Source organism: Coregonus lavaretus (genome assembly GCF_964263955.1).
Source record: "Coregonus lavaretus genome assembly, chromosome: 8".
NCBI classification, from domain to species: Eukaryota; Metazoa; Chordata; class Actinopteri; order Salmoniformes; family Salmonidae; genus Coregonus; species Coregonus lavaretus.
The window spans coordinates 47,910,020-47,933,004 of record NC_139995.1 but is presented as its reverse complement, the minus strand read 5'-3'; the positions used below and the strand labels follow the sequence as shown (position 1 = coordinate 47,933,004).

Below are 22,985 nucleotides of genomic sequence, written 5' to 3'. Positions count from 1 at the left end.
GTTTGCAATTACAGAGATAATACGTTTCCTGTAGGTCTTGACTATGTAGGTCTTGACTATGTAGGTCTTGACTAGGTTTCCACACACTGCAGCAGGGATTTTGGCCCACTCCTCCATACCTTCTCCAGATCCTTCAGGTTTCTGGGCTGTCGCTGGGCAATACAGACTTTCAGCTCCCTCCAAAGATTTTCTATTGGGTTCAGGTCTGGAGACTGGCTAGGCCACTCCAGGACCTTGAGATGCTTCTTATAGAGTCACTCCTTAGTTGCCCTGGCTGTGTGTATCGGGTCGTTGTCATGCTGGAAGACCCAGCCACGACCCATCTTCAATGCTCTTACTGAGGGAAGGAGGTTGTTGGCCAAGATCTCGCGATACATGGCCCCATCCATCCTCCCCTCAATACGGTGCAGTCGTCCTGTCCCCTTTGCAGAAAAGCATCCCCAAAGAATGATGTTTCCACCTCCATGCTTCACGGTTGGGATGGTGTTCTTGGGGTTGTACTCATCCTTCTTCTTCCTCCAAACACGGCGAGTGGAGTTTAGACCAAAAAGCTCTATTTTTGTCTCATCAGACCACATGACCTTCTCCCAATCCTCCTCTGGATCATCCAGATGGTCATTGGCAAACTTCAGACGGGCCTGGATATGTGTGTTACTAATGGTTTGTTACTAATGGTTTTCTTTGAGACTTTGGTCCCAGCTCTCTTCAGGTCATTGACCAGGTCCTGCCGTGTAGTTCTGGGCTGATCCCTCACCTTCCTCATGATCATTGATGCCCCACGAGGTGAGATCTTACATGGAGCCCCAGACCGAGGGTGATTGACCGTCATCTTGAACTTCTTCCATTTTCTAATAATTGCGCCAACAGTTGTTGCCTTCTCATCAAGCTGCTTGCCTATTGTCCTGTAGCCCATCCCAGCCTTGTGCAGGTCTACAATTTTATCCCTGATGTCCTTACACAGCTCTCTGGTCTTGGCCATTGTGGAGAGGTTGGAGTCTGTTTGATTGAGTGTGTGGACAGGTGTCTTTTATACAGGTAACGTGTTCAAACAGGTGCAGTTAATACAGGTAATTCGTGGAGAACAGGAGGGCTTCTTAAAGAAAAACTAACAGGTCAGTGAGAGCTGGCATTCTTACTGGTTGTTAGGTGATCAAATACTTATGTCATGCAATAAAATGCAAAAATGAATAACTTAAAAATCAGACAATGTGATTTTCTGGATTTTTGTTTTAGATTCTGTCTCTCACAGTTGAAGTGTACCTATGATAAAAATTACAGACCTCTACATGCTTTGTAAGTAGGAAAACCTGCAAAATCGGCAGTGTATCAAATACTTGTTCTCCCCACTGTATGTATATATATATGTACAGTGGGGAAAAAAACTATTTAGTCAGCCACCAATTGTGCAAGTTCTCCCACTTAAAAAGATGAGAGAGGCCTGTAATTTTCATCATAGGTACACGTCAACTATGACAGACAAAATGAGATTTTTTTCTCCAGAAAATCACATTGTAGGATTTTTTATGAATTTATTTGCAAATTACGGTGGAAAATAAGTGTTTGGTCAATAACAAAAGTTTCTCAATACTTTGTTATATACCCTTTGTTGGCAATGACACAGGTCAAACGTTTTCTGTAAGTCTTCACAAGGTTTTCACACACTCTTACTGGTATTTTGGCCCATTCCTCCATGCAGATCTCCTCTAGAGCAGTGATGTTTTGGGGCTGTCGCTGGCTAACACGGACTTTCAACTCCCTCCAAAGATTTTCTATGGGGTTGAGATCTGGAGACTGACTAGGCCACTCCAGGACCTTGAAATGTTTCTTACGAAGCCACTCCTTCGTTGCCCGGGCAGTGTGTTTGGGATCATTGTCATGCTGAAAGACCCAGCCACGTTTCATCTTCAATGCCCTTGCTGATGGAAGGAGGTTTTCACTCAAAATCTCACGATACATGGCCCCATTCATTCTTTCCTTTACACGGATCAGTCGTCCTGCTCCCTTTGCAGAAAAACAGCCCCAAAGCATGATGTTTCCACCACAATTCTTCACAGTAGGTATGGTGTTCTTTGAATGCAACTCTGCATTCTTTGTCCTCCAAACACGATGAGTTGAGTTTTTACCAAAAAGTTCTATTTTGGTTTCATCTGACCATATGACATTCTCCCAATCCTCTTCTGGATCATCCAAATGCACTCTAGCAAACTTCAGACGGGCCTGGACATGTACTGGCTTAAGCAGGGGGACAAGTCTGGCACTGCAGGATTTGAGTCCCTGGCGGCGTAGTGTGTTACTGATGGTAGGCTTTGTTACTTTGGTCCCAGCTCTCTGCAGGTCATTCACTAGGTCCCCCCGTGTGGTTCTGGGATTTTTGCTCACCATTCTTGTGATCATTTTGACCCCACGTGGTGAAGTCTTGCGTGGAGCCCCAGATCGAGGGAGATTATCAGTGGTCTTGTATGTCTTCCATTTCCTAATAATTGCTCCCACAGTTGATTTCTTCAAACCAAGCTGCTTACCTATTGCAGATTCAGTCTTCCCAGCCTGGTGCAGGTCTACAATTTTGTTTCTGGTGTCCTTTGACAGCTCTTTGGTCTTGGCCATAGTGGAGTTTGGAGTGTGACTGTTTGAGGTTGTGGACAGGTGTCTTTTATACTGATAACAAGTTCAAACAGGTGCCATTAATACAGGTAACGAGTGGAGGACAGAGGAGCCTCTTAAAGAAGAAGTTACAGGTCTGTGAGAGCCAGAAATCTTGCTTGTTTGTAGGTGACCAAATACTTATTTTCCACCATAATTTGCAAATAAATTCATTAAAAATCCTACAATGTGATTTTCTGGAATTTTTTTTCTCAATTTGTCTGTCATAGTTGACGTGTACCTATGAAGAAAATTACAGGCCTCTCTCATCTTTTTAAGTAGGAGAACTTGCACAATTGGTGGCTGACTAAATACTTTTTTTCCCCACTGTATGTATGTATGTATGTATGTATGTATGTATGTATGTGTATATATATGTACAGTATGTATGTATGTATGTATATGTATGTATATACTACCATTCAAAAGTTTGGGGTCACTTAGACATTTCTGTGTTTTCCATGAAAACATTCATGAAATGAGTTTGAATAGGAATTATAGCAAAATGCATAGGGAATTTAGTCATTGACAAGGTTAGAAATAATGATTTTTAATATAAATAATAATTGTGTCCTTTTCGTCAAAGAATCCTCCATTTGCAGCAATTACAGCCTTGCAGACCTTTGGCATTCTAGTTGTCAATTTGTTGAGGTAATCTGAAGAGATTTCACCCCATGCTTCCTGAAGCACCTCCCACAAGTTTGATTGGCTTGATGGGAGCTTCTTACGTACCATACGGTCAAGCTGCTCCCACAACAGCTCAATAGGGTTGAGATCCGGTGACTGTGCTGGCCACTCCATTATAGACAGAATACCAGCTGACTGCTTCTTCCCTAAATAGTTCTTGCATAATTTGGAGCTGTGCTTTGGGTCATTGTCCTGTTGTAGGAGGAAATTGGCTCCAATCAATGCCGTCCACAGGGTATGGCATGGCGTTGCAAAGTGGAGTGATAGCCTTCCTCCTTCAAGATCCCTTTTACCCTGTACAAATCTCCCACTTTACCACTACCAAAGCACCCCCAGACCATCACGTTGCCTCCACCATGCTTGAAAGATGGCATCAAGCACTCCTCCTCCAGCATCTTTTCATTTGGTCTGCGTCTCACAGATGTTCTTCTTTGTGATCCGAACACCTCAAACTTCGAAATGTCTGTTCATAACACCTTTTTCCAATTTCCTCTGTCCAGTGTCTGTGTTCTTTTGCCCATCTTAATCTTTTATTTTTATTGGCCAGTCTGAGATATGGCTTTTTCTTTGCAACTCTGCCTAGAAGGTCACCATCCCGGAGTCGCCTCTTCACTGTTGACGTTGAGACTGGTGTTTTGCGGGTACTATTTAATGAAGCTGCCAGTTGAGGACCTGTGAGGGAGTAGTACACAGCGTTGTACGAGATCTTCAGTTTCTTGGCAATTTCTCGCATGGAATAGCCTTCATTTCTCAGAACAAGAATAGACTGACGAGTTTCAGAAGAAAGTTCTTTGTTTCTGGCCATTTTGGTTCTGTAATCGAACCCACAATTGATGATGCTCCAGATACTCAACTAGTCTCAAGAAGGCCAGTTTTATTGCTTCTTTAATGAGCACAACAGTTTTCAGCTGTGCTAACATAATTGCAAAAGGGTTTTCTAATGACAATTAGCCTTTTAAAATGATAAACATGGATTAGCAAACACAATGTGCCATTGGAACACAGGACTGATGGTTGCTGATAATGGGCCTCTGTACGCCTATGTAGATATTCCATTAAAAATCAGCCGTTCCCAGCTACAATACCCATTGAAAACATTAACTATGTCTACACTGTATTTCTGATCAATTTGCTGTTATTTTAATGGACAAAGAAATTGCTTTTCTTTTGAAAACAATGACATTTCTAAGTGACCCCAAACTTTTGAATGGTAGTGTATATACAGTTGAAGTCGGAGGTTTACATACACTTAGGTTGGAGTCATTAAAACTCGTTTTTCAACCACTCCACAAATGTTTTGTTATCAAACTATAGTTTTGGCATGTCGGTTAGGACATTTACTTCGTGCATGACACAAGTAATTTTTCCAACAATTGTTTACAGACAGATTATTGCACTTATAATTCACTGTATCACAATTCCAGTGGGTCAGAAGTTTATATACACTAAGTTGACTGTGCCTTTAAGCACCTTGGAAAATTCCAGAAAATGATGTCATGGCTTTAGAAGCTTCTGATCGGCTAATTGACATAATTTGAGTCAATTGGTGGTGTACTTGTGGATGTATTTCAAGGCCTACCTTCAAACTCAGTGCCTCTTTGCTTGACATCATGGGAAAATCAAAAGAAATCAGCCAAGACCTCCACATGTCTGGGTCATCCTCGGGAGTGATTTCCAAACGCCTGAAGGTACCACGTTCATCTGTACAAACAATAGTACGCAAGTATAAACACCATGGGACCATGCAGCCGTCATACCGCTCAGGAAGGAGACGCGTTTTGTCTCCTAGAGATGAACGTACTTTGGTGCGAAAAGTGCAAATCAGTCCCAGAACAACAGCAAAGGATATTGTGAAGATGCTGGAGGAAACAGGTACAAAAGTATCTATATCCACAGTAAAACAAGTCCTATATCGACATAACCTGAAAGGCCGCTCAGCAAGGAAGAAGCCATTGCTCCAAAACCGCCATAAAAAAGCTAGACTAAGGTTTGCAACTGCACATGGGGACAAAAGATCATGCTTTTTGAAGAAATATCCTCTGGTCTGATGAAACAAAAATAGAACTGTTTGGCCAAAATGACCATCGTTATGTTTGGAGGAAAAAGGGTTTAGCTTGCAAGCCGAAGAACACCATCCCAACCGTGAAGCACGGGGGTGGCAGCATCATGCTGTGGGGGTGCTTTGCTGCAGGAGGGACTGGTGCACTTCACAAAATAGATGGCATCATGAGGAAGGAAAATTATGTGGATATATTGAAGCAACATCTCAAGACATCAGTCAGGAAGTTAAAGCTTGGGTCTTCCAAATGGACAATGACCCCAAGCATACTTCCAAAGTTGTGGCAAAATGTCAAGGTATTGGAGTGGCCATCACAAAGCCCTGACCTCAATCCTATAGAACATTTGTTGGCAGAACTGAAAAAGTGTGTGTGAGCAAGGAGGCCTACAAACCTGACTCAGTTACACCAGCTCTGTCAGGAGGAATGGGCCAAAATTGATGAAAGAAATAAAAGCTGAAATAGATCATTCTCTCTATTATTATTCTGACATTTCACATTCTTAAAATAAAGTGGTGATCCTAAATGACCTAAGACAGGGAATTTTTACTAGGATTAAATGTCATGAATTGTGAAAAACTGAGTATTGAGTATGTATTTGGCTAAGGTGTATGTAAACTTCCGACTTCAACTGTATATATAGTTTAATAACACAAGATAGATATTGGTCTCCAGTAGGCTACGACATACAAGTGTCAAGTGTATCTTAAGGGTAAGAATGAACTTTCAAAATTGAGTTCAATTGTGGCCTCTGGTGGTCCAGTGGTTAGGGCTGCTGAGACACTTTTCTGATTATCAGACTATTCGTTTTGCTTCTTGAAAACATTGAAATAAATGTGATTAACTTGTGGGCCTAATGTAGGCTCAGGCTTGTCACTAGATCATCCAGCACCGGGCGCAAACTCATGAGGCTCGGCGCCAGAGCGTGCTGCTTAGACCACTGCACTATGTCAGGTCACAATGCTCTATCAAGCACTAAGAATACTATGAATACTGATGATACATAGGCGCGTCATTTGAAATTATTTTGTTTTATGCCTTCCCCAAACCATAGCCCGCCCCTAACCTTAACCACTCGGAAATAATGCCTAAACTATTAACCTTTGAGTTGTTTCTGTTTTAACCCTGTAACCACGTGGAATTAACCCTGTAACCATGCTGAATGAATGCGTCAAAAATAAACATGAATCCATTTCACAAAAGGCAGTGGGCCGATTCGAACCCATGCTCACTCTGGCACACTGTAACCGCTGGACTACACAGGCATGAAGGGAACCATTTATTCTGCCTATTGCTTGCCTTCAACATATAATAAAACAATTGATCTAAGAATAATTATTTTCTCGAACAAAAAATATATCTACGCCCTGCAAATAAATGTGTCAATTTATTATAATCTACATAAGAATTCACGAGATGTGCTGTAGCCTGCATGTAGCTTTCGTAAAGTACAATGTAGGTATGGTACTACATTGTATACAAACACTGCTTCCTACAAATTAATTAAAAATGAAAAGCTGAAATGTCTTGATTCAATAAGTATTCAACCCCTTTGTTATGGCAAGGCTAAATACGTTCAGGAGTAAAAATATGCTTAACAAGTCACATAATAAGTTGCATGGACTCACTCTGTGTGCAATAATAGTGTTTAACATGATTTTTGAATGACTGCCTCATCTCTGTACCCCACACATACAATAATGTGTAAGGTTCCTCAGTGAGCAGGGAATTTCAAACACAAATTCAACTACAAAGACCAGGAAGGTTTTCTAATGCCTTGCAAAGAAGGACACCTATTGGTAGATGGGTAAAAATTTAATAAAAACAGACCTTGAATATCTGTTTGAGCATGGTGAAGTTATTAATTACACTTTGGAAGGTTTATCAATAAACCCAGTCACTACAAAGATACAGGCGTCCTTCCTAACTCAGTTGTCGGAGAGGAAGGACACCGCTCAGGGAGTCCAATGGTGACTGTAACTGTTTTAAAGAGTTTAATGGCTGTGATAGGCGAAAACTGAGGATAGATCAACCACATTGTAGTTACTCCACAATACTAACTTAAATGACAGAGTGAAAAGAAGGAAGGCTGTACAGAATACAGTAGAAATATTCCAAAACATGCATCCTGCTAGCAACAAGGCATCTAAAGTAATACTTCAAAAAATGTGGCGAAGCAATTCACCTTTTTGTCCTGTATACAAAGTGTTATGTTTGGGGCAAATCCAATGCAACACATTACTGAGTACCACTCGCCATATGTTCAAGCATAGTGGTGGCTGCATCATGTTACGTGTATGCTTGTAATTTTTAAGGACTGGAGTTTTTCAGGATGAAACAATTAACGTCAAGGAGCTAAGCACAGGCAATATCCTAGAGGAAAATCTGTTTCCGTCTGCTTTCCTCCAGACACTGGGAGATGACTTCACCTTTCAACAGGACAATAACCTAATACACAAGGCCAAAACTACACTGGAGTTGCTTACCAAGAAGACAGTGAATGTTCCTGAGTGGCAGAGTTACAGTTTTGACTTAAATCTGCTTGAAAATGTATGCCAAGACCTGAAAATGGTTGTCTAGCAATGATCAACAACCAATTTGAAAGAGCATGAAGACTTTTGAAAAGAATAGTAGACAAATGTTGCACAATCCAGGTGTGGAAAGCTCTTAGAGACTTACCCAGAAACACTCACAGCTGTAATCACTGCCAAAGGTGCTCCTACAATGTATTGACTCAGGGGTAATGAGATATTTCTGTATGATCATTTAAAATAAATTTGCTAAAATTTCAAAAAACATGTTTTCACTTTGTCATAATGGGGTATTGTGTGTAGAAGGGTGAGAGAGAAAAAATATTTAATCTGTTTTGAATTCAGGCTGTACTGCAGTAAAATGTGGAATAAGTCAAGGGGTATGAATACTTTCTGAAGGCACTGTAAGTGATGGTGAGAGGGTGCGCGTGCATGCTTGCGTGTACACAGAATGTGTGTGTTTTTAGTATGTGGTGTGCAAATGCGTTCCTATGCACCTACAGTGAGGGGAAAAAAGTATTTGATCCCCTGCTGATTTTGTACGTTTGCCCACTGACAAAGACATGATCAGTCTATAATTTTAATGGTAGGTTTATTTGAACAGTGAGAGACAGAATAACAACAAACGCATGTCAAAAATGTTATAAATTGATTTGCATTTTAATGAGGGAAATAAGTATTTGACCCCTCTGCAAAACATGACTTAGTACTCGGTGGCAAAACCCTTGTTGGCAATCACAGAGGTCAGACGTTTCTTGTAGTTGGCCACCAGGTTTGCACACATCTCAGCAGGGATTTTGCCCCACTCCTCTTTGCAGATCTTCTCCAAGTCATTAAGGTTTCGAGGCTGACGTTTGGCAACTCGAACCTTCAGCTCCCTCCACAGATTTTCTATGGGATTAAGGTCTGGAGACTGGCTAGGCCACTCCAGGACCTTAATGTGCTTCTTCTTGAGCCACTCCTTTGTTGCCTTGGCCGTGTGTTTTGGGTCATTGTCATACTGGAATACCCATCCATGACCCATTTTCAATGTCCTGGCTGAGGGAAGGAGGTTCTCACCCAAGATTTGACGGTACATGGCCCCGTCCATCGTCCCTTTGATGTGGTGATGTTGTCCTGTCCCCTTAGCAGAAAAACACCCCCAAAGCATAATGTTTCCACCTCCATGTTTGACGGTGGGGATGGTGTTCTTGGGGTCATAGGCAGCATTCCTCCTCCTCCAAACACGGCGAGTTGAGTTGATGCCAAAGAGTTCGATTTTGGTCTCATCTGACCACAACACTTTCACCCAGTTCTCCTCTGAATCATTCAGATGTTCATTGGCAAACTTCAGACGGGCCTGTATATGTGCTTTCTTGAGCAGGGGGACCTTGCGGGCGCTGCAGGATTTCAGTCCTTCACGGCGTAGTGTGTTACCAATTGTTTTCTTGGTGATATGGTCCCAGCTGCCTTGAGATCATTGACAAGATCCTCCCGTGTTGTTCTGGGCTGATTCCTCACCGTTCTCATGATCATTGCAACTCCACGAGGTGAGATCTTGTATGGAGCCCCAGGCCAAGGGAGATTGACAGTTATTTTGTGTTTCTTCCATTTGCGAATAATCGCACCAACTGTTGGCACCTTTTCACCAAGCTGCTTGGCGATGGTCTTGTAGCCCATTCCAGCCTTGTGTAGGTCTACAATCTTGTCCCTGACATCCTTGGAGAGCTCTTTGGTCTTGGCCATGGTGGAGAGTTTGGAATCTGATTGATTGATTGCTTCTGTGGACAGGTGTCTTTTTATACAGGTAACAAGCTGAGATTAGGAGCACTCCCTTTAAGAGTGTGCTCCTAATCTCAGCTCGTTACCTGTATAAAAGACACCTGGGAGCCAGAAATCTTTCTGATTGAGAGGGGGTCAAATACTTATTTCCTTCATTAAAATGCAAATCAATTTAAAACATTTTTAACATGCGTTTTTCTGGATTTTTTTTTTGTTATTCTGTCTCTCACTGTTCAAATAAACCTACCATTAAAATTATAGACTGATCATTTCTTTGTCAGTGGGCAAACGTACAAAATCAGCAGGGGATGAAATACTTTTTTCCCTCACTGTATGCATTCTCTTCAGTTGTGTGTCTAATGTTGTGTGTCTGTCTCTGTCTCTCCCAGGGTAAGAACCTGATACCGGCAGCCCCTGGTAACTCTCGTCTCAACTACACGGTGCTGATCGGTGACACGCCCTGTGTCCTCACCCTGTCAGAGAGCCAGCTGCTCTGTGAGTGGCCCAACCTCACTGGAGAACACAAAGTTACCGTAAGTAGTCTACTGTATCCTCTCTCTCTTTGACTTTGTTGGGTTGGGTAATGTTGGGTTGGGTAATGTTGGGCTTGGTAATGTTGGGTGGGTAATGTTGGGTGGGGTTGGGTAATGTTGGGTTTGGTAATGTCAGGTTGGGTAATGTTGGGTTGGATAATGTTTAGTTGGGTAATGTTGAGTTGTGATTGGTTTGGGTTGAGTTGGGTAATGTTGGGTTGGGTATTGTTGGGTTGGGTAATGTTGGGTTGAGTTGGGTAGTGTTGGGTAATGTTGGGTTGGATAATGTTGGGTAGGATTGGGTAATGTTGGGCAGGGTTTGGTAATGTTGGGCAATGTTGGGCAATGTTGGGCTGGGTAATGTTGGGCTGGATAATGTTGGGCTTGGTAATGTTGATTTGGGTTGGGTAATGTTGAGTTGGGTTGGGTAATGTTGAGTTGGGTTGGGAAATGTGGAGTTGGGTAATGTTGGGTTGGGTAATGTTGGGTTGGGTAATGTTGGGTTGGGTAATGTTGGGTTGGGCAATGTTGGGTTGGGTTGGGCAATGTTGACTTGGGTTGGGTAATGTTGAGTTGTGTAATGTTGGGTTGGTTAATGTTGGGTTGCTGTCTTATGTGGCATTGTATCACACCGTATTGTATCATATTCTTTTCACATTTAGCATTTCATCTCACTACATCTCTCATTGTCTAACCTCTAGTTTTTGCTCATCTTGCATTCTCTCTCTCTAACTCCTCCCTCTTCTATACTTTTTCAATTTAACATGACAGTTTCCTGTCTCCTCTTTTCTCATATCATATACCCCTCTTTATGTTGTCTATTCTTTCCTCTTTTTCTCTTGCCACTTCTTGTCTATCCTCTTCTATTCATCCCTTTAATACTAGAACCGCTGGGCCTCGAGGAAGCCCCCAGCAAGCTAATGAGCAGTCTAACAGTGTAATTAATACATTTCATATATGCTATCGCAAAAATAATAATTTGGTTGTGTTTATGAAGGTCTTAGATAACATTGGAATCCTTTTTTTTCCTTTCTAAAATGCTTTTACACAATAGCATTTTAATTTGTTTACGTTACTGTAGGCTAAATGTAAATACAAAAATTCAAGTGTTCAATCAATTATATTTGTGGAGTGCCTTTGTTACAGCTATGAAACAGATGGCATACGTGTTGAAACACGTTAACAGCTTATTTTTATAACGTCACCATAAAAAAAAATACCCGAACCACCAAGATGCACGGTCTGCAAGTCGCGCATGAAATGATGAAAACATCAGTAGCCTAAACATCATTATGAGTGCCAAAATGGGATTTGATTGGATAAATAGTGAAAATCAGCATCCTGTGACATGATCTCTCGGAAGCCATCCTGTGACATGATCTCTCGGAAGCCATCCTGTGACATGATCTCTCGGAAGCCATCCTGTGACATGATCTCTCAGAAGCCATCCTGTGACATGGTTTCTCTGAAGGAAGGTATCCCATTCATGACCAGAAGCTCTCCATATAAACGCTCTTTCCACCGAATGCTCCACGGACATAAAGGATTGAAATGAACGCTTCCATCTCATCAACAAACAGATCCCAGGCAGTGTCTCCTTGCTCCCTGTGTGCCACAGTACAGTCCCTTATGCTGTAGCATGTCCATATCACATAAAAAACCAAAGCTGGTGAGTGCATTGCTGATGTTGTTTTTTGCTTGAGATGTAGGGCCTGCTCTCTCAGTGATGAAATTTTAGTGCTGATAATCAGCCCATAGCATTGTCACCGGCTTGTTCTATCCAAACGGTGCTGTCCCTTCCTCTATCCTGTCTCACCGTTTCATTTGGTGGTGGCGCGGGCACCTGCTCAGTGCGCAACGTTGTGGCTTTTTTGCGCTTAGGCCTTAGAGGTGTAGGTTCAGGCTGAGGCTCAGAATCAGAAGAATAATCATCAGAGATGTCATGATTCATTTCTTCCCCACCATCTGAGTCGTTTTCATTCAGATCTTGTAGCAGCGCAAACACAGCATGTGCCTTCATTCTTCTTGGTCTTCTTGCCATTGTAAATTACTCACGCTCTCACCGTGTACTCCAAGTAGGCCAGAGTAGACTGATAAGACTGCTTGGATTTGGTGCACTGATACATACCATTTTGAGATAAAAATTAGAATAGATCAACACAATAGAATGGCCAACGTGCCATTGGAACACAGGACTGATGGTTGCTGATAATGGGCCTCTGTACGCCTATGTAGATATTCCATAAAAAATCAGCCATTTCCAGCTACAATAGCCATTTACAACATTAGCAATGTCTACACTGTATTTCTGATCAATTTGATGTTAATTTAATGGACAAAAAAATGGCTTTTCTTTCGAAAACAAGGAAGTTTCTCAGTGACCCCAAACTTTTGAGCGGTAGTGTATATAACCCTGTTTTTACTTTGTCATTATGGGGTATTGTGTGTAGATTGATAAGGGGAAAATTTTAATTTAATCAATTTTAGAATAAGGCTGTAACGTAACAAAATGTGGAAAAAGTCAAGGGGTCTGAATACTTTCCGAATGCACTTATTTAGTAAATTTAGAAAAAGTCAAGGACGGATTTAGGAAAAGTCAAACCCAACCCAACTAATGTGGATCATAATTAATAGACATTTTTGTAGGGGTTAATATATTCTTCGTAAGGGAAAATCAAGTCAGAAATGTAATTGTGGAAATTACAAACTTCGGAAGCATTTTTAAACCTTGAATACACTACAAGTTTTACATTTCATGCTTTGCAGGAAAGTAATCCTGCAACAGGGTGATCAAATTAAGATCCTACATCTGTATACAAATCCACATACACACATTGAGGCTTCTGCGACCAGAGTCTCATCTGTGTTTGTATCCTAGACAACCTATCAAATTAAATTCTTAATTTGGCTTCAATTCTGCAGGGATTTGCATAGATATTGATATTCAATGCAGCCGAGAAATGGCTTATGAAAAAAAGGGGTCCATATCTATATTTTACACTCCCTCGGTTACATGTTGTCTTTGATATAGACAGGGTTACTAAGGGTGCAGCTCAATAGTCTAATGTGGCTTCCTCTCCTCATCTCCTTCCCTTCATCTGCACTGATCACTACAGTGTTGTCTCAAGGAAAGGAATTGGGGCTGCATCTCAATAGTCTAGTTTTTTTATGCAATGTTAAGTATAGAGTTGAAGCTAGGGCTAGGGAAAGCAATATGGCATGAATGTAAGAATATAAGTTCTAGTCTGGGTGTTGTGACAAGGAAAGGAAACTAAAACCAGGTTTGACATACGTTCACGTACACACATGCACATAGACACACACAAGTATGCGCACACTCTCACACACACACACACACACACACATACACACACACAGGGACACATACACATTTGTGTGTTAGCTGTGATTTAATTCTGTGTGTGTCAATTATTTCTAATGCACTGTTATCACTATCTGTTTTTGGGTGAACTGGTCACTCCTGTCTATTGCCCACCTGTCTTTTGTCCACCCAAACCAACAATCCAAACATGTGTTGTTCCATAATATTCATTGTCCCACAAAGAATCTAAACGAGTGTGTGTGTCTCCCTCTCAGGTACGTGTGGGGGGCTTTGAGTACTCCCCCGGTACCCTCCAGATCTACTCTGACAGCCTGCTCACCCTGCCCGCCATCATCGGCATCGGAGGGGGCGGCGGCCTGCTCCTATTGGTCATCATCGTCGTGCTCATCGCTTACAAGAGAAAGTCGCGGGATGCCGACCGCACGCTGAAACGCCTGCAGCTGCAGATGGACAACCTGGAGTCCCGAGTGGCACTGGAGTGCAAGGAGGGTAAGCCAAAGCATCTGTCAATCAATTTCATTCAATACAATTATATTGATCTGCACAGGACAAGGAGGCTCCATGCACACACGCACGCACACACACAAAATGGCCCTCCCGCTGGGTTCAGCTTGCTCTTGGTACCCATCCAGAGGACACTTTGATCGGGGCTCCGCTGCCCACCACCAGATGTTGAGAGGTCTGCTTGGTTGGCTTTTCTGTTTCAGACAGAGGGAGAGATGGTGGGAGGGAGGAGAGAAGGGAGGTAGGGAGAGACTGCGAGAGAAAGGGGAATGATGGAGAGAGGGAGGAAAATGGAGAGAGGGAGAGGTAGCGGTGTCTGCATGCTCTCACATTAACATTTGTTCATTTGGCAGATACTTTTGATCCGGTTGGAGGCCAGTGATACTGTCAGTGTGTTTCTCTGTTTGGAGAAGGAGTAGATAGAGAGTAGATCGTAGATGCAGAGAGAAAGAGAGTAGAGAGAGAGTAGATTGATTTCATGGTTCCATAAGGTTAGATAAAGAGAAAGGCAGTGCCGGAGTAGAGAGTGAGGGTAGAGATGTTTGAGGGTTCCGTAAGAACAGTAAAAGAGAAAGCGATGGGAAAGACTGAGAGAATGAGAGGGAGTGTACAGTACATTTGAGGGATCCATAAGGGGAGTTATACTGCCCCATCTGTCCTGCATTTCGATGAACCTAGAGATCCTGGTTCGAATCCAGGCTCTGTCGCAGCCGGCCGCGACCGGGAGACTCATGGGCGGCGCACAATTGGCCCAGCGTCGTCCAGGGTAGGGGAGGGAATGGCCGGCAGGGATGTAGCTCAGTTGATAGAGCATGGCGTTTGCAACGCCAGGGTTGTGGGTTTGATTCCCACGGGGGGCCAGTATAAAAAAATATATATATATATATTCACTAACTGTAAGTCGCTCTGGATAAGAGCGTCTGCTAAATGACTAAAATGTAAATGTAAATGTAAATGTAATGTAAATGTAAATGTAAATGTAATGTTACCCATGCTATCCGTAGATATTTTCACAAGATGCCAAGACTGAAGGCTGGGTACCAGTCTCTTTAGCTAACATTCCACTCATTGTTCTTCGTGTCATTGCCAAACAATGATACAGAGTACAAGGAGTGGAATGTTAGCTAAACAGACTGGTACCCAGGATAACAAGACTGGTTTGATATGAAGCACTCATACTATCAATGCATTGTACAGATAAAAACCACAGAATGCAGGAATCCAGGCTGTGGTCTCTGTTATCACAGTGTCCGTCTATGTCCAGCACCACATGGCAACAGACACCATTTGGCGCGCTCTGCCACACAGTCCATCCAGGGGTCACCACCCTGTCTGTCCCCCACAGTCACCACAGGTAGATAGAGGGACTGAGGGAGAGAGAAAGAGAGGGAAAGAGAGAAAGTGGCATAGGGAGAGATGGATAGAGCCACAGAGATGGAGAGATGGATAGAGCCACATAGATGGAGAGATCCACAGAGATGGAGAGATGGATAGAGCCACAGAGATGGAGAGATGGATAGAGCCACAGAGATGGCGAGATGGATAGAGCCACATAGATGGAGAGATGGATATAGCCACATAGATGGAGAGATGGATAGAGCCACAAAGATGTAGAGATGGATAGAGCCACAAAGATGTAGAGATGGATAGAGCCACAAAGATGGAGAGATGGATAGAGCCACAAAGATGTAGAGATGGATAGAGCCACAAAGATGGAGAGATGGATAGAGCCACAAAGATGGAGAGATGGATAGAGCCACAAAGATGGAGAGATGGATAGAGCCACATAGATGGAGAGATGGATAGAGCCGGAGAGATGGATAGAGCCGGAGAGATGGAGAGATGGATAGAGCCACAAAGATGGAGAGATGGATTTGATACACTGCCGATTTTGCAGGTTTTCCTACTTACAAAGCATGTAGAGGTCTGTAATTTTTATCATAGGTACACTTCAACTGTGAGAAACGGAATCTAAAACAAAAATCCAGAAAATCACATTGTATGATTTTTAATTAATGAATTTGCATTTTATTGCATGACATAAGTATTTGATACATCAGAAAAGCAGAACTTAATATTTGGAACAGAAACCTTTGTTTGCAATTACAGAGATCATACGTTTCCTGTAGGTCTTGACCAGGTTTGCACACACTGCAGCAGGGATTTTGGCCCACCCCTCCATACAGACCTTCAGGTTTCAGGGCTGTCGCTGGGCAATATGGACTTTCAGCTCCCTCCAAAGATTTTCTATTGGGTTCAGGTCTGGAGACTGGCTAGGCCACTCCAGGAGCTTGAGATGCTTCTTACGAAGCCACTCCTTAGTTGCCCTGGCTGGGTGTTTCGGGTCGTGGTCATGCTGGAAGACCCAGCCACGACCCATCTTCAATGCTCTTACTGAGGGAAGGAGGGTTGTTGGCCAAGATCTCGCGATACATGGCCCCATCCATCCTCCCCTCAATACGGTGCAGTCGTCCTGTCCCCTTTGCAGAAAAGCATCCCCAAAGAATGATGTTTCCACCTCCATGCTTCACGGTTGGGATGGTGTTCTTGGGGTTGTACTCATCCTTCTTCCTCCTCCAAACAAACTGGCTTGAGCAGGGGGACCTTGCGTGCGCTGCAGGATTTTAATCCATGACGGCGTAGTGTGTTACTAATGGTTTTCTTTGAGACTCTGGTCCCAGCTCTCTTCAGGTCATTGACCAGGTCCTGCCGTGTAGTTCTGGGCTGATCTCTCACCTTCCTCATGATCATTGATGCCCCACGAGGTGAGATCTTGCATGGAGCCCCAGATTGAGGGTGATTGACCGTCATCTTGAACTTCTTCCATTTTCTAATAATTGCGCCAACAGTTGTTGCCTTCTCACCAAGCTGCTTGCCTATTGTCCTGTAGCCCATCCCAGCCTTGTGCAGGTCTACAATTTTATCCCTGATGTCCTTACACAGCTCTCTGGTCTTGGCCATTGTGGAGAGGTTGGAGTCTGATTGAGTGTGTGGACAGGTGTCTTTTATACAGGTAACGAGTTCAAACAGGTGCAGTTAATACAGATAATGAGTGGAGAACAGGAGGGCTTCTTAAAGAAAAACTAACAGGTCTGTGAGAGCCGGAATTCTTACTGGTTGGTAGGTGATCAAATACTTATGTCATGCAATAAAATGCCAATTAATTACTTAAAAATCATACAATGTGATTTTCTGGATTTTTGTTTTAGATTCCGTCTTTCACAGTTGAAGTGTACATATGATAAAAATTACAGACCTCTACATGCTTTGTAAGTAGGAAAACCTGCAAAATTGGCAGTGTATCAAATACTTGTTCTCCCCACTGTAGATGGAGAGATGGATAGAGCCACATAGATGGAGAGATGGATAGAGCCACATAGATGGAGAGATGGATAGAGCCACATAGATGGAGAGATGGATAGAGCCGGAGAGATGGATAGAGCCACATAGATGGAGAGATGGATAGAGCCACATAGATGGAGAGATGGATAGAGCCACATAGATGGAGAGATGGATAGAGCCAGAGAGAAGGAGAGATGGCTAGTGAGACAGAGGGTAGGTGAGAGGGAGACACAGGTATAGAGGGGAGAGATGGATAGAGAGAGGGAGCAAGGGGGAGATGGCTAGAGGGCGAGAGGGATGTCACAGAGAGCCGGATAGATTGAGAAGGGGTCACAGATGGATAGAGTGTGACCTCTGAGACTGTTCTTTGTGTAGAGAGAGAAAGAGAGAGAGAGAGAGGGATGAAGGTGCCATCTGTTAGGCAAGGTGTTTATTTCATTATTTGTTTGTGGGGTTTCATTAGTCAAGATTAGGCCACAAGATACATAGCAGCTTAATACAGAAAGATTCCTCTCACTCCTTTAGATGCCACTGAAAGGAATGGATGGGACATAGAAAGGGTCACAGGACACAGGCATGTGGAGAGTGGAACATGTGTATGAACACAGTGGGACACTGATATATCATGTGGGTACTGTGCTGTGTGGAGAGCTCCTGGATAGTGTGAGTGTGGCTGCAATCACATCTGTTTGTGTGTATATGCTTTGGTTATGTATAAGTTCATTTTCATTCAGTTATTGAATGTATGTGGGGGTTTGATTTATATAGCACAGTTGTAATAGTTACACATTTCTACACTTTTTGGGGGATGTTTAGTTTGATTGGTAACACCATTTGGCATCACTTTGAGTTGTGTCCAGCCCTCTTTGGACAACTAGATAATCATTATTTACATAACAATATATCAATTTTCTCTCCCCTCCCTCCCCCCAGCCTTTGCAGAGCTTCAGACAGATATCCATGAGCTGACCCAGGAGCTGGACGGAACGGGCATCCCCTTCCTGGACTACAGAACCTACGCCATGAGGGTCCTCTTCCCCGGCATCGAGGACCACCCCGTGCTCAAAGAGATGGAGGTACGGGTCAGTAACTGTATAGTGATAAATAGAGGGAGAGAGGGATAGAGCGATAGAGAGGGAGGTCCACCCCGTGCTCAAGGAGATGGAGGTACTAGTTAGTAACTGTATAGTGATAAATAGAGGGAGAGAGGGAGGTCCACCCCGTACTCAAGGAGATCGGAGGTATTGGTCAGTAACTGTATAGTGATAAATAGAGGGAGAGAGGGATAGAGCGATGGAGAGAGGGAGGTCCACCCCGTGCTCAAAGAGAAATGGTTTGTCTAGATCGGTGTGGAAAAACTTGACAGGCCTGCACAGAGCCCTGATCTCAACCTTATCAAACACCTTTGGGATGAATTGGGACGCCGACCGCCCAACATCAGTACCCGACCTCACTAATGCTCTTGTGGCTGAATGGAAGCAAGTCCCCGCAGCAATGTTCCATCATCTAGTGGAAAGCCTTCCCAGAAGAGTGGAGGCTGTTATAGCAGCAAAGGGGGGGAACTACTCCATATTAATGCCCATGATTTTGGAATGAGATGTTTGACGAGCAGGTGTCCACATACTTTTGGTCATGTAGTGTATTTGTAAGTTAGGACCTAAAAAGTATATAAAAGTGCTCTGTCCATCAACACTCTCTCCCTCTCTCCTCCACCCCTCTTCCTCCATCGGTCCCTCTCTCCTACTATAGGTCCAGGCCAATGTGGAGAAGGGTCTCACCCTGTTCGGCCAGCTGCTCACCAAGAAGCACTTCCTGTTGACCTTTATCCGCACGCTGGAGGCCCAACGCTCCTTCTCCATGCGTGACCGCGGCAATGTGGCATCGCTGGTCATGACGGCGCTCCAGGGAGAGATGGAATACGCCACGGGGGTGTTGAAACAGCTGCTGTCCGACCTCATCGACAAGAACCTGGAGAGCAAGAACCACCCCAAGCTACTGTTGAGAAGGTACGTCCTACCTGTGTTAAGGTATGAATAAAGGTGGGTTGGGTTGGGCTAGGCTATTTGCGTATTCCAGCATTTCCCAAACTCGGTCCTGGGGACCCCAAGGGGTGCACGTTTTGGTTTTTGCCCTAGCACTACACAGCTGATTCAAATAATCAAAGCTTGATCATGAGTTGAAACGCTGGTGTAGCCTATAGGGGGTAGAATTGAGCCTGGTAGACAGGAACGAGACAGGATTGATCAGTAGACAGAAGCGAGCCAGGTTGATCAGCCATAGCCTGGTAGTCTCGTAGACAGGAATGAGACAGCATTGATCAGCCATAGCCTGGTAGACAGGAACGACAGGATTGATCTGCCATAGCGTAGGTGTGAACCGCGTCCACAGAGATTAGGAGTGAACAAGTTAGCCGTTTTAGTTAGCAGTTAGCCATTGTAATGTGTGCTGAGACTATAGAGGGTCACTGTAGACGGCCAGTAACTGTAGCCCACCTTTTAGTATTTTAGGTCCGCCTGAGGTGAATGCAGTACCTCTCCCCCACTCCTCTCCACCTCAGCCCTGTCTCTGTCAGGAAGGATTACACCCCTGAACACACAGTCTCCCTGAGGGGGCCCAGACACACAGACAGCCAGCCACACAGGGCAGAAAGAACTACTAAGCCAAACAGATGGAGGGAGGGAGGGAGGAGAAAGCCTGAAAGGAGGTGTGGGTGTGGAGTGCCGAAAGTGAGGGAAAGACTGACACTGGTGGAGAGAGGGAGGAGAGAGAGAGGGAGGAAGAAACAGAGCACTTGGACAAATTACGAAGGACAGATTACAGACGGAGAAAGATGGAGGTAGAGTGAGGTCAAGCAAGAAAGAGAGATAGAAAGAGAGAAATGAGGAGAGGGAGAGAGAATGGAATGTTAAGGCAGAAAAGGGGAGAGACTGAGAGAGACGTGAAGAATAAATTATGGAGACACATAAAGAGAGAGAAATGAACCAGCTCCACATAAATGGGAATTAAACATGAAATGATAAAAACTGGATGTTTTCCCGTCTCCACTGAGAGATATGTAATTAAAATCTAATCAAATAAACGATGTTGAGCCAGTCTGCTGCCGCGGTGAAATTGGCATGATGTCACTAAAAGGTCCTCTGGAGAGATGTGGCAATACGCTGTCATGGTTACTCTGTCCCCAGTAATATGAAGATGACACACAGGCGAGCGCTCGCACACACACACTTAGCCTGATTATTAAGGAGTTGTTGTCCACTAGTATCAGGTCAGGTAGTGGCCAAAAGCATGTTCTGTCCTGGTCCACTCTACTTTTTACCTGTCTCTCTCCTCTCTCTCTTCTCCCTCTCCTCTGCTCTGCTCTCCTCTCTTCTCCCTCTCTCTTCTACCTCTCCTCTACTCTCTTCACCCTCTCCTCTGCTCTCCTCTCTTCTCCCTCTCCTCTCTTCTCCCTCTCCTCTCTTCTCCCTCTCCTCTCTTCTCCCTCTCCTCTGCTCTCCTCTCTTCTCCTCTCTCTCTTCTACCTCTCCTCTTCTCCCTCTCCTCTCTTCTCCCTCTCCTCTCTTCTCCCTCTCCTCTCTTCTCCTCTCTCTCTTCTACCTCTCCTCTTCTCCCTCTCCTCTCTTCTCCCTCTCCTCTGCTCTGCTCTCCTCTCTTCTCCCTCTCTCTTCTACCTCTCTCCTCCCTCTCCTCTCTTCTCCCTCTCTCTTCTACCTCTCTTCTCCCTCTCCTCTCTTCTCCCTCTCCTCCCTCTCTTCTCCCTCTCCTCCCTCTCTTCTCCCTCTCCTCCCTCTCCTCTCTTCTCCCTCTCTTCTGCTCTCCTCTCCCTCTCCTCTCCTCTCCCTCTCCTCTGCTCTCCTCTCTTCTCCCTCTCCTCTCTTCTCCCTCTCTCCTCTCTCTTTTCTACCTCTCCTCTACTGTTTGGAAAGGAAGGAAGGAAGGAAGGAAGGAAGGAAGGAAGGAAGGAAGGAAGGAAGGAAGGAAGGAAGGAAGGAAGGAAGGAAGGAAGGAAGGAAGGAAGGAAGGAATAAAAACACATCAAACAGATCTCAACAGTCAGCAGTCATTTCTAGGAAATGGATTTAATAACTTTTCTTCCTACAATTTCTGCTCCCAGTCTCAACCCTGGATAACCCGCTAGCTGGCATCTGACCACACACACACACACACACACACACACACACACACACAGCCCTTGATTCATCATTTTCTGAGTAATCATAGCCATAGGGAATGTATTATTCAAGAGATATAGTGGTTATAATGCGATGGAGAGAGAGAGAGGTAGAGGACACACACTTCCCTCGTCTCTGTTCCTTTGTATTAGACGTAGTAAGTCACATTAATTACCATGCCTTTTATTACTTGTGTGCTTTTAACTTTCTTTCTGGAGGCCCCTCATTACTCTCCAGGTTGGTGATTAGCGAGAGAAGTTAACAAATTAGACTAATTGCTTTGTTTTTAATGAAGATTGGTGGGTTTGCTTTAGTGAAAAAATGCAAAGAACTGTGGTTTTTGTTATTCGAGTTAATATGTTTGTGTGTGGAGAGAAGGGGGTTGGGTGTAATTGAAGGATATAACCTAACCGCTTTAAGTGGAATAATTTCATGTAAGTGATCGTCCGTGTTAAATACCTTTTCCCGGGATAGTGGTTTCTATTCGCTTTCAGGTACTAGCAACAAAACACTAAGGTTGTTGGGTCGCTTGTTACTAGGAGGAAAATCTCAAACCCTTGTACAGTCAGTTGCCTTGTACAGTCGTTCCTCTATCAGTCCTGTGTTATGGACGTTTAACTCTTTGCCATGCCAGAACATGACATTTGACTAAATTTCTCCTTCTCTCTCTCCCTTTCTCTCTACTCCGCTCTCCTATAGGACGGAGTCGGTGGCTGAGAAGATGCTCACCAACTGGTTCACGTTCCTTCTCTACAAGTTCCTCAAGGTAAGTCTGTCAATGATGCACTCGGGTTGTGTTCATTAGGCAGCAACCGAGGAAAATTGACTGAAACAGAGAGGGACAACCTGGAATCATCCAATAAGATATGCTTATTTTCACTTTACGTATTGAAACGTTTTGAAACGTTTTTCATTGCATGCCTTAATGAACATGCACCTGCAGCCGTGCCAAACAGGCTTTTTAAGCGTGCTACGCTTATGTTATTCGCTAATGCTGGTTGTGCTGATGGAGAATGAAAGAGCGCTAGGGAAGTTAGCGAACCGGTTAAACGTCAGTGTCTCCCAGTTGCAGGAGCAGATAAGGCACGGGGAGAAGGTTCCTATCCTTTACATCTCTCTACCTTTCATGTTCCAACTTCTCTCTACTCAGTCGTAAAAAACAAGGTGTGACTGTTTGTTCGTGTGCATGTGTTTTCGTCGTCTGCGTATCCTGACATGCAAACGCCTCTTTCTTCATAACCCCTTTCAGGGTTTTCTAGAGAGCCACAGAGAGAAAGTGAGTGTGTACGCGTGCGCGTTCTTCAGATTTGAGGCTTATTGGAATGGAGAGAGTGCATCAGACAGCCATGCATCTGTGTGGCACGAGTGATCGTAACTCTTTCTTTCAATTAGTTGTTGTTTTTCATTTCCGTTCA

The 22,985-nt window shown here is 43.9% G+C and overlaps 1 protein-coding gene across 1 annotated transcript in view; it reads left to right on the top strand.

Moving 5' to 3' along the window:
* Positions 1–22,985, top strand: part of LOC311134262 (plexin-A1-like) — a 312,099-nt gene that overhangs the window by 266,712 nt on the left and 22,402 nt on the right. Inside the window, exons 19-23 of the mRNA XM_084167885.1 lie at positions 10,066–10,209; positions 13,807–14,041; positions 18,332–18,480; positions 19,148–19,404; positions 22,270–22,336. Of these exons, the coding sequence (XP_084024011.1) occupies positions 10,066–10,209; positions 13,807–14,041; positions 18,332–18,480; positions 19,148–19,404; positions 22,270–22,336 (852 nt within the window). The remainder of the gene's footprint in view (positions 1–10,065; positions 10,210–13,806; positions 14,042–18,331; positions 18,481–19,147; positions 19,405–22,269; positions 22,337–22,985) is intronic.